Raw genomic sequence first — 12,612 nt, 5'->3', positions numbered from 1 at the left:
CTCCGCCATTTCTCAAGCAATCTTGAATTTGATTGTGACATATGAATCTATGGGACAATATCTAAATTTGGTCAGGACGGATTTTCGAATTTCGCTTTCGCGTCACGTTACTTCAAAGTTTGCAAAAACTGCCCTACCTTCAGGAGGCTATATATTTTCTCGCAGAGATGACCATCACTCCCGCACGGGTGCATTTGTTGGAGATTTACTTCACTGAGAAACCTTAGCAGTCTTAACAGTTAGCTAGTGGCTATTATGCAGACTTGGGGCTGGGAGAGAGGGGTTGAGGAGTTGAAGAAGAATGGTAAAAGAGAGAACAGATGTGGGGTGGGTGGGTGGGAGAGGTTGAAATTGAGGGGACAGAGCTGGAAGAAGGGGTTTGAGGACTTGGGGTGGGGAGGGGGCTTGATGACTTGGGGTTCAAGACTTGGAGCTGGAAGGGGGTGACAGGGTTGAAGACTTTAAGAACTTGGTTACATTTTACATTTTGTGGAATTTCCACGGGTTCCTGCCATTATGCTGTCAAAGGACATTCCTTGCAAACTCAAGAAATATTCCACACTGTTTTGGGAATGAATGTCCTTGCAACAGCATGGTGGAGCCGGGTTATCTACTAATATTTAATATAATTTAAAATTATCACTCCAATGTTGAGGAGCTAATAACATCAGGCACTGCACTGCCAAGAATAAGTTATTCCAAAAATGTCACTTGTCGAATTGGGATGTCAAGGCTGGTTGGAACATTGACAAATGTCACTATACTTATGCATCTTCTTTTTCTACTTCTCCTCATCCTCTTCAATTTATAAGGGGTGAGGTCCAATGGCACCACGCTTCTGCCTGCCTTGACCACAATATTCCTCCACCTCCCTCTGTCCTCAGCCAACTATCTCCACTCTCCAACCACCCCGACCTTACGGATACCCCTCCTCACACAAGCCTCCCATCTCAACCCTGGTCTACCTCTTTTTCTCATACTTTGCTCCCTCAACCTATCCACTCTCTTTGCCATTCTCTATTCCCCATCCGCACCAAGTGTCCAGCCCATCTCAGCCGGCATTTCATCAATCTCCCTATCAAACTCATCTGCACACAAATCTCCTCCCTCAGTTCACCCATCCACCTTCTATCCACCCTCTTCACTCCTGCAATCCACCTAACACAGTTGTTCTCACAAACCTGCAACCTCTGTTGTTCTCTCTATCAGTGCCACCATTTAGACACTGTAAAGGTAGTCCTGTGTTACACATGACATCAGAACCTTCCCTTTCAATTTGCTTCACATCTTTCTGTCTGCCATCACTCCCTCCTCCATTAGTCACACCCACCTGAATCCTCCTCCGCAATTCTGCCTCAGACTTACCATCCCCGGTTAGTGTACCTCCCCGATACTCAAACCTATTTCACTACCTGATCTCCTTCCCCTCTAACCTGATTTTCATTTATTTCTCTGCTTCCCGGCCCACATCACCTCAGCCATCTCCATACTCATCTTTAGCCCATGGTTCGCAAATGCCTCCTTCCACTCTCCCAGTACTTCCTGTGTCTCTCGCCCACAACAGCCAGATCGTCCGCATACAGCATCCTCCCCGTACCACCCTTCAAGCTCACCTTCTCGCTTACCAGCTCCATCACCATGATAAATGTGAGTGGGATGAGAGCGCTTCTCTGCCTCAAATCAATGTTCACGCTGAACTCCTCAGACATTCAGGTGGCAATCCCCCACCCCCCCTTACACCTCTTGGACCCCAATTTTTCTAACATCATGAACAAACTTTGGTACAACACGGGTGATGAAGGTTGTGGTCAAGTTTCATCGGAATTGTGTCTGTGGTTTTGGAGAAAAAAAGCAAATACATATTTTGGGGGGAAACCTCCCTTACATCCTCCTGGAGCCCGATTTTTCGAATGCACCAAAGTTTGTTCATGACATCATGGGTAATGAAGATTGTAGTCAAGTTTCATCGAAATTGTGTTTCTGAGAAGAAAACAAATATCTCTTGGGGGGGGGGGGACAACTCCCCTTAAGCTCCCTCAATAGACCCCCTCATACCCCAATTTTTCTAATTCCATGAACAAACTTTGGTAAGACATGGGTGATGAAGGTTGTGGTCAAGTTTCATCAGAATTGCATGTGTCGTTTCTGAGAATAAAGCAAATACCTATTTTGGGGGGGGGGACGGGAACACCCATCGACCACCTTGGGGCCCAATTTTTTTTTTAATACCATGAACAAACCTTTGTACATACACGGTGATGAACGTTGTGGTAAAGTTTCATCTAAATCATGTGTGTAGTTTCAGAGAAGAAGTTGAAAATTTATAGACGGACGGACGGACGGACAGACAGACGGCGCGCCATCCCAAAAGCTCCCCGGAACTACGTTCCAGGTGAGCCAACTCATAGCAATGGGCCAGAAAGGAACAAAATGAGAAATAATCAGAGCATTTGTGAAAGAGATTGTGGATATGCAAGCATGAGTGCATGAGGTCATGATATACAACATATTTGAAAGCTGAAGTGAGGATGAAACAACAGACACAGGGAGACTATTTCACAATCAGGAGATTAAGGGGATGAAGGAATGCAGGTGAGCAACCAACTTGGATAGATGTGTTTTCCTAAAATATTTGGATCATTTAGCCATCAACTCCACACTACAGACAGAACAATTCCCCACACATAAGACAGGTAGGTCATAGCAGCATCCTTACCTGTAGGTCTCTAAAAATAAAAAATAATAAAATGTCACCGTTGTATTTAAATGCATGTCCCAAGCTCTCACCCTGTTCCTCCAAAAATATACTTCGGCAGGCAAGCCCAAAAAGGATGTGCATTCTCAAAAGCTGCAAGACCTATCGGCCTCAATCCGGCTTGTGCAGACCACATCTCGAAGCTGGTCTCTGAGGCTGGTCGATACCTTGGGATTTTTCACAGCCAAGTCAATTCTCAGCCAGCCAGATTACTATACCATGGTGTAAAAAAAAATATTAAAAAAAAAACCATCCAAAATGCTGTGAGATTTTGATCTGGACACTGGGTTGGTGCAGCTTCTCCCAATATTGATATGTTGGTTGAGATAAAATCAGAAACTCCAAGTTATTGGTATCGTAACCTAAGATCCAGGGTGTGCTTCTCACTCAGCACAAACAGGTTTTGTGGTTTTGAAGTTATCTACCACCTCCTCAGTGCTCTCGCTCCACCAGCCTTTTCTTCCCTCCACTCCTCGTCCAAACTCAGGTGACACACAAGTTTCTTACCAGAAACATACATTCATGCAGGGATTATTTCCATTCATTTATCCCACATTTCATTGACCTGTAGAACTAACGCCCTTTGTCCGTTATCTTGTGTTGTGATCATCCTTCCAATCTTTCAAGACTGCAGTCCATGACTACATTGTACTTTCTCCCATAGTCACTCCGAAAGTCTTTTCCTCTCACTGAGGGTGGTCGATATATAATAACAACAAACAGTCCCAACCCTTACCACTCCCCCCACCCCCTCCCCTCCCCCAATCCCCATTTCCTCCTACCACTCACCTTACCTTGACATGTAATGCATCTGACTTTTCATCCACCTGTTCCCCTCTTACCCCTCTGCCAATTTGTTGACAGACCACCCTGTGTTGTTTAGCTCTTCCATGAGCCTTGACCTTTATCAAGGACAGAGGTGAAATCATTAATGAGTAAAGAGACGATTGCATTCCGAAAATGGTCGAGAAGTGATACAGTGGCTCATAGTTGTTAGCTTCCTGTCAAGCACCTGCATTTCATAGCAAGAGCCACTTGAGGGTAAATTTCCAAGATGTCTGACTTGCAGGACCCGGATTTGGAAAGTTTCATGACATCAAAAACAAAAACAAACACCACGACAATCAGTGCCAATTATATTCAATATCAATAACGGATAAGTCCATGGTACTTTAAAAGAGCAATAATTAACAACAAAGCAAGTCTAAAATGTGACTCACCGAGTTGATCCTTGACCGCTTGACCTCGCTCCTCGTCTCCTTGTTTCATTTTTAAGGTCACCATCTCTTTAGCCCCAGGTGCAAAAGTAGGTTCGATTTCAGGTGCTGATTCGTCGACAAACACTTTTTCTTTTTCTGATGAGAATTCGTACCAATCTTCATTTCCTCTTCCATCATTAAGAGGATCTTCAGCAGCCATGAACAATTTCTCATGGTCTTCACTGAAACATTTTTCCTTGGAACTGCTTTCTTCCTCTACAGCAAAGATGACAAAAAAATTCCAATGGGACATGTCAACATAATAGGATTGTCAAACATCATGACATAACCTATTTTCTTAGTTGCTTTTCCCCAAACCTATTTTCTTCTCTTCTCCCTGACCTTTCTTTGCTTAAAAAAGCAAATGGTGTCCCCAATGCATGACGATGCTTCAGGCCCAAAACACTTCATAAAGTTAGGCTGGGAGGTCGACAAACCCAATATGCTTCAAAAGTGTATATTGAGCTGCAAGATTCACAAAGAGGTAACGCTCCCTCCAACATTGAAGAGGAAGAAGAGGAGGAAGAACACCATCATGAATGACTTTGAAGAAGCAATCATTGTAACAAATTTAAGTAGAACGGCACTCAGTGGAGAGCATACCTCCGCCAAGCTGAACAGTTTGTTTTGTATCCCACCGAAAGGCTGGATTTGGATCCAGACCTCAACCAAAATTGAATTGGCTTGTTTGTGTCACCAAAACAACTCGTACACCCAGTTTTGTCACAACTCCTCACTTTGAGTGATCACTCTAAAACCACTCCTCCACCACGCTCCCCACATCATGCCCTGCCCCCGTAGGCCCGCTACACCACATCATTCACAACTTTTTGAGATACCGTGCCAAATATCATTCTTGTCCCAACTCTCAATGGTGAAGAATCGATTAAAAAAATTATCAGATTTGGATCTTCACCAAAATCTGATCATGTCGGCCTTATCGCACACCCAACCTGTCCACCAAATTTCATCTGAATCCGTCCATAACGTTTTGAGATATCCTGCTCACAGGCAAATAGACAGACAAACAGGGGTGAAAACATAACCTCCGTCCACTTTTGGTGGCGGAGGTAATAATAACAAACACAGCACATTTGGTCAACACCCAATAAAATGAACCAATGAAAAATGGATATTATTTCAAAACTAGCCGAAACCCCGTCACAGACGGATTCCGTTCCATGAGCCCAATATGACAACCAGTGGCGGCTCTTGTAAGAGCCGGATCCCAGTCGATGTACTCCATTGCCTTACCTAATGAGGCCTACAAAACGTCCTTGTGCACGACATTTTTGGTGTACACTACTCCTTGTGAAGAAGTCCCCTGATTTGTGCACGTGTCTACTTTGACATACAAACACCGTGTCAAAACTTCTCAGGTCACAGTACCGAGAAAAACGTGGACTCGGCCGCTAGGAGGAGCACAAAATGGGTCCTTCAGTATATATTAATATGTAGAAGATACAATGTTTCTTGTTACATTTTTTTGTGTCAAATTCACATTGTGAGGTAGTCAGCATGTGCAGAAGAGGGTTTTACATTGCAGACGCTATTTTCGGGGAGTGAAATTACACCTCTCAGTGGTGACGGTCTGTCGACGACAGACGTAATGACGTCAGCGAATGACTGATGATGTCATGACGTCCTTACGCCTCTCAGCGGTGACGTCACACGTCGCCATGTAAACGAATGTAAAACGAAAAGTGTTTATTCTGCTTCAGAGTTGAAGTTTGACTATTGCCACTATGTGCGATGCACTCTTACAGGTAAGAAGTTTCTTTCAGTCCAGGTCACAGTACCGAGAAAAACGTGACGCGACCGCTAGGAGGAGCACAAAATTGGTCCTTCAGTATTAATATACAGATTATCACAATCCATTCAGCAAATGCAGAAAATTAAACTTGCAGAACTCCCTATTATTACCAGTTCAAAGAAGGAAATTATAGCCGAATGGGAATTCCAAGTAGAACTGTACAAGGTCAAATGTTAATTTTTTGGGGGAGGGGGGGGGCAGGGGAGATAGAAGATGCCATGGATGCTTGGGGTGACCTTTTTGGAGAAGAGGAAATCCTAATGTAATACATCATCAATACAAGTACCCATCCACAGAACACAAAGGTCTCCCCTGTATGCATGTATCACTTATCTTCAATCTGTTATATTAAAGTAGCTGGATTTCTCCATCTGGTTCACTCTTATTGCCCATTGGTAGGAGAGCTGGCCTGACTCCACCCACAATCGAACCTCCAAAATGGCAAACTATGATTTGATTTGATTTTTGTGGCACCACTTATAAGGCTGAATGCCTTAGACTTCAGGCCTCTGGTGCACATTTGAAGACAGAACGACGAGACTTCCTATCATGAAATAATTACAACCCATGTAGAGGAAATGAGGCAATGCATGATCGGGAGCGATTGAGGCAGCAGTGTACGATATACACCGCCCAAAGAAAACTTTTGCACAGAATTTATAAGCAAACTGTAGTTCACATGTGCATGGACATGTAATTTACATAATATGTGAAGTGAATAAACATACGTGGCAAATTGGAGGCGACAAAAACCAGGCTGGTAGGAATCGAAAGCAGGTTTTTTTTTTTTAATTTACGGGCTGAAGTGAAGGTGTAGCGGGTGCGGGAAGTGGCAGAGGTGCAGCGGGTGTGCGCAGTGGTGGAGGTGCAGCGGGTGTGGGCAGTACCGGAGGTGCAGTGGGCGCGGGCAGTGGTGCAACAGGCGTGGGCAGTGGCGGAGGTGCAGCGGGTGCAGGCAGTGGTGGAGGTGCAGTGGGTGCAGGCAGTAGTGGAGGTGCAGTGGGTGCAGGCAGTAGTGGAGGTGCAGTGGGTGCAGGCAGTAGTGGAGGTGCAGTGGGCGCGGGCAGTGGTGCAACAGGCGCGGGCAGTGGCGGAGGTGCAGTGGGTGCAGGCAGTGGTGGAGGTGCAGTGGGTGCAGGCAGTAGTGGAGGTGCAGTGGGTGCAGGCAGTAGTGGAGGTGCAGCAATAGAAATTAGTGGAAATGAGATCTGGGAGACAGTTTTTGTGTGTGATGAGATTATTAAATATGTAGATTCTTCGTTCTGCAGGAAGGATTGTAGACACAGAATTCTGTGTAGTTTTGAAGGAGCGGAAGTTAGGGACATTGAAGGAAGGGTAAACGATATTGTATTGGATCATGGAAGGAAGAACTTGGTTGGGGTACACTGAGGTGCAAATGATGTAGGGAAATTTTACTCAGAGGTTTTGAAAAATAGATCCAGGATATTGGGTAAGCGTTGAAAGCAAAGGGTTGTGAGGTCATGTTTTCTGGGATCCTCCCAAGATTAGGAAACAATATAGAAATTATGAGCAGAGCAATAGACGTCAACCAATGGCTGGAAGAATGGTGTGGGGAGGAAGGTTTTACATTTAAGAAGCAGTGGGAATCATTTCGGTGACAAAGGGAGTGTTTCCAGAATGATGGCTGTATATTAAATAGAAAGGGGGCAGCAAGGTTTGCAGTGGGAATTGAGGAAGGAATTCAGGCTGTTTTCTTTTAGGTCAGCAGAGGGTGGGGAAGCTATAAAGGAAGGAACAGATGAAGTAATTGGGATAATTAAGTCCAGGCAGGAAAATAGAATTTCAGGAAGGGAAAAGTTAAATATATTTTATACCAATGCCAGAAGTTTAAATAATAAGATGGAAGAGCTTGAAGCCAAAGTAGATCGCGAGGAGTACGATATAGTTGCAATGAGTGAGACATGGTTTAAGCAGGAGAGTAACTGCAGGAGAGGATGAGAAGGCTGCAAGGTGTATCGGTGTGAAAGGAAGGAGAGAATAGGAGGAGGAGGGGTAACAATCTGAATAAAGGACAGCATTGCTTCTCGAAAAATGGTGACATTAAGGATGCAATGAATGTCGAGGATTCTGTGTCGGTAGAGATTAGAGATTGTAAAAACAGTACGATAATGGTAGGATGCCTTTATAGGGCTCCGGGTGGGAAGAAAGAGGAGGAAGGAGTACATGAAGAATTCAAAAGAGCATGTGGTAAGGGAAGAGTATTGATTATGGGGGATTTTAACTTGCCAGGGATAGATTGGGTCCAAGAACAGGGAGGGGGCAGAGGGGATGAGGATTTCTGAGTTTCATTCCTAGCTTGCTTTTTAACCCAGTTGTATACAAGCCCACGAGAGGGAGTGCAGTGTTTGACCTTTTCAGTAACGATCCCAATATGGTGGAGGAGGTGGAGGTTGGGGAGCATTTCGGAGCAAGTGACCATAATATTGTGTGTGTAAATATTCTGTTTAGGGTTCGAGTTCAGTACAGTACGGTAAGGCTATTAGATTTCAGGAAGGCAAACTTTGAGGGTATGAGGAAAGAATTGGGTAATGTAGATTGGGAGACGAACAACAGGACAATCAGCATCAGAAAAATGGGAAATCTTCAAGGACCAAATGTGGAGAGTGCAGAGTGAGTACATTCCAATGAGGTGTAAAACTAGAAACAGAAAGAGACAAGGGTGGTTGAGCAGTGACATAAGGATTGCTCTTAAGGAGAAGCAAAGGGTATTTATTAGGTTTAAAATAACAGGACTTGAATTAGATTTATATCACTATCGGAGTAAACAGAGACAAGTGAAGAAAATAACTCAGCAAGCCAAAAGAGGATGAGAAGGACATGGCTAAGAATATAAAATGTAACAGCAAGGCTTTCTTTAAGTATATCAGGGGAAAAGAACAGGTTAGGACAAGTGTGGGCCCATTGAGGAATAGCACCAGGAGAGTGGTTAGTGATGAAAATGAGATGGCAGGCTTATTAAACAGGTATGTTTCTTCAACTTTTACACAAGAACAGTCAGGAGAATTGCCAATAGCTGAGAGTATCTATCAAGGAGGTGAGGAAGGGTTTTTACAGAAGATCCAGGTTAGAGTGGAGGAGGTAAAGGAACAGCTCGGTAATCAGAGTAGATAAGGCTCCGGGTCCAGATAATATGCAACCGAGAGTATTGATGAAGGTGGCTGAGAAGGTAAGCGAAATGTTAATGGATATTTTCAAGAGCTCACTGGAGACAGGACAGGTACCGGAGGATTTGAGAGTAGCAAATGTAACACCATTATTTAATAAAGGATCCAGAGAAGAATTGGGAAACTATAGACCTGTTAGTTTGACCTCAGTTGTGGGGAAGGTGTTGGAGACATTAATTAAGGATCAGATGCAGAACCATTTAAACAAATACAAACCAATTAAAGGTAGTCAGCATGGGTTTACCAAAGGTAGTTCCTGTTAAACAAATCTTTTAGAGTTCTAGGAAGCAGTGTCTGATTGGCTGGATGAGGGAAAGGCAGTGGACAAAGTATATCTGGAATTTAAGAAGGCATTTGATAAGGTACCACATTGGAGGTGGCTAGCCAAAGTGAGGGCTTGTGGAGTGGTTGGTCAGGTACCAAATTTGATTGCAAACTGGCTTAGTGATAGGAAGCAAAGAGTTGCTGTGAGTGGGAGGATGTCTTGCTGGGAGGATGTAAGTAGCGGGGTACCTCAGGGATCAGTACTCAGACCATTACTATTCAATATTTACATCAACGATTTGGATAATGGCGTAAAAAGTAAGCTTTCCAAATTTGCGGATAACACAAATCTTGGAGGTGAGGTGGACAGCAGAGGGGGTGGTGATCAGATTCAGGAAAGTATTGATACTGTATGGATTGGGCAAAAGATTGGCAGATGGAATTTAACCTGAGCAAGTGTAAGGTGTTGGGGATGGGAAAGAACAATGAAAATAGAGATTACAGGATGCAAGGGGAAATTTTGGAGTGTGTCACACAGGAAAAGGATCTGTGGGTGGTAATAGGTATGGGAGGTAAGGGGGCAGCATAGTGTCAGGCAGCTATAGTTAAAGCAAATATGGTTGTTTTTTTTGTATACTTTGGTCGAGGCTCGTATGAGAGCTAACACACAACTCACAGCAAGGGGGCATGAGACAAGAGGGGCGGGAGTGGAAGGGACAAAAGTGGGGAACAGACACATTAGGCGAACTGTGGAAGGGAGAGGGATGGGGATGGGACGGGGAACATGGCGAAGAGAAGATGGACATTACAGGGACTTTCAGGAAGGAAAGCAGGGGAATTGAAGGAAGTGGGCTTGGGTAGATTATCGGGGGTAGAAAAGATCGAGGATTTGGATGGGGGAAGATAAGAGGTGGTGGTGAACAGCTGTTTTGAAAGCCTGGAGGGAAGAATGGGAAAGAATAGAGTGAGGAAGTTTATTCTAAAGGCGGGAAAAAAGAGGAATGAAAGAGTGAAGATGAACAGTGATTCGTGATTTTGGTAGTTTTACCAGAAGGGGGTTGTTGGCGGACCTTGAGCGCCCTGTGGAAATGTGGTGGGGACAAATCGCAGAGAGAGCAGGGGGGGGGGCAAGGCTGGAGAGGAGTCGGTAGAAGACAGAAAGACCACCGACCAACCTGCGGTGATTGAGTGAGAGGCCCAAAGATTCAGCTTCATTGCGGGAGATGCCGATGATCTTAAATGCCCTGGTTTCGACAGCGTGAATCCGAGAAAGGTGGGAGGCAGGAGCACCAGCCCAGAGGGGAGAGCAGTACTCCATCAGGCTACGGACAAAAGCTTCGTAAGTGGTCAGGAGCTCAAGAGGGCCGAGGAAGGACTTTGCACGACGGAGGATTCCCAGTCGGCGACTGGCTTTTGAGGCGAGGTTGGAAATGGGACTTTCCCAGGAAAGGTCATGGCAGATAGTGAGACCCAGAAGCTTCAAAGAAAAGACTTCTTCCAGAGGATTGTTGAGAAAGTGGATGGGGGGGTTTTCCAAACGGTCCTTTCGAAGAGACATAGTGAGAGTCTGAGATTTGTCCGGATTGAAAGACATGTTTCATGTGTTGGACCAGTTTGTGATTTTATCCAGATCTGCAGTGAGTGAAGAAGCTGCTGCTTGCCGGTCTGAGGGATGACAGATGGTACGGCAGAGGGTGGAGTCGTCGGCAAAGAGAAATAGAGGATTTTCCAGAGAGTCCGAGAGATCATTGATGAAAACCAGAAAAAGAACAGGGCCCAGAACGCTACCTTGAGGAACTCCAGCCTGCACAGGAAGAGGGGATGAAAGAACTCCATTTAGGGCCACACGTTGACTGCGACAGGAGAGGAAGTCTGCGAGCCATGAGTGGAGATGGCCTTGAATACCATGGGAAGAGAGCTTGGTGAGTAGTGCAGGGTGCCAGACTGTGTCAAAAGCACGTGATATGTCCAGGGATACGGCTCGGATTTCCTGTCTGGCATTGAGGACCTCCATCCATTGATGGGAGAGTAGAAGCAGCATATCCAGGGTAGAGTGACCTGGTCTGAAACCAAATTGATGATTGGAAATCAAGCCATTGGAGAAGAGGAAGGATTTCATGTCTGAAGCGATGATGGGTTCCATAACCTTGCTGATGATTGGGAGAAGGCTGATTGGTCTGTAGTTACAGGGATCTGTTTTTGCACCTTTTTATGCAGGGCAGTGATGTTAGCAGATTTCCAAGCAGATGGCAGATGACCTTGGGCAAATGAGAGGGTGAATAGAACAGAGAGAGGGTGAGCAAGAGCAGAAGAGCACGCTTTGAGGACACGTGGGCTGATGCCGTCTGGACCGGTTGCAGAATCTGACTCGAGGTTTGAAAGCAAGCTCTCCACCTTGTCAGGAGAAGAGGATACAGAGTCCAGGGACAGTTGGGTGCGACTGGGTAAAGTGGGTAGAGATAGTGATGGGTTGAGGACACAAGATTTAGCTGCAAACACCGAGTTTAGACATTCAGCTTTTTCACATGTGGAATCAGCAGTGCGGCCATTTGAGGTAAGGGAGGGGATGGAGGGGGAACATACACCAGAAACAGATTTGATTAAATGCCACCAGGATTTTGAGGAGGGAGAGAGGTTTGAGAGTTCAGACTTGAGATTAGAAAAATGTTGTTTTCTGGCTCTCCTGAGGGTAGATACACACTTGTTCCGAGCTTTGTGGAAGGAACTGAGATTGCCCTCAGTTGGGTTTGCTTTCCATGAGGCAAAGGCAAGTTGTTTCAGGACAACTGCCTCGCCACAAGCTTCAGTAAACCAAGGGCGGGAGGAAGGGTAGGACAACTGAACACGAGAGGGGACAAATCTGTGCATGAGGGAGAGCAAGTTTCTTTGAAAGAATTCCCAGGATGAGTTGATGTTTGAGAAAGTAGTGATAGGAGACCAGTCTGTAAGTTTGATGGCTGCTTGGAGACCCTGCCAGTCGGCTTGAGTGAAATGCCAGACTCGACGGCGGTGAGGTGGTTCTCTGATAACAGCCAGGGAGATGTCCACTTTGACAAGGACGTGGTCAGAAGAACCGATTGGAGCAAAGGAAGAGCAGCAGATATTGTCAGGGAAATTTGTCAAAATCAGATCCAGAAGAGATGGAGTACCATTGGTTGAGATCCGGGTCAGGAAGTTGACCGATTGAGTCAGTCCTAATGAGTCGCAGAAAGCTTTTGCTGAGGTGCCATGGCAGGTGAGAGAGGTACCCACACCTAGCCAACTGGCGTGATGACAATTGAAGTCACCACATAAGAGGAAGAGAGAGTTTGGATGAGAAGATAGAAGTTGGTCCAT

General features: G+C 45.3%; 1 protein-coding gene across 1 annotated transcript in view; it reads right to left on the bottom strand.

Annotated features, from left to right (window-relative positions):
* Positions 1-12,612, bottom strand: part of AATF (apoptosis antagonizing transcription factor) — a 71,168-nt gene that overhangs the window by 45,243 nt on the left and 13,313 nt on the right. The window contains exon 4 of the mRNA XM_085883398.1: positions 3,976-4,230. Coding sequence (XP_085739524.1) covers positions 3,976-4,230 — 255 coding nt within the window. The remainder of the gene's footprint in view (positions 1-3,975; positions 4,231-12,612) is intronic.

The sequence above is a fragment of the Eptatretus burgeri genome, chromosome 5 (assembly GCF_056783735.1).
Source record: "Eptatretus burgeri isolate ZD-2024b chromosome 5, Ebu_testis_v1, whole genome shotgun sequence".
In the NCBI taxonomy this organism is placed as follows: Eukaryota; Metazoa; Chordata; class Myxini; order Myxiniformes; family Myxinidae; genus Eptatretus; species Eptatretus burgeri.
Note: the sequence above shows the minus strand (reverse complement) of the source record. Positions and strands in the feature narration are given on the sequence as shown.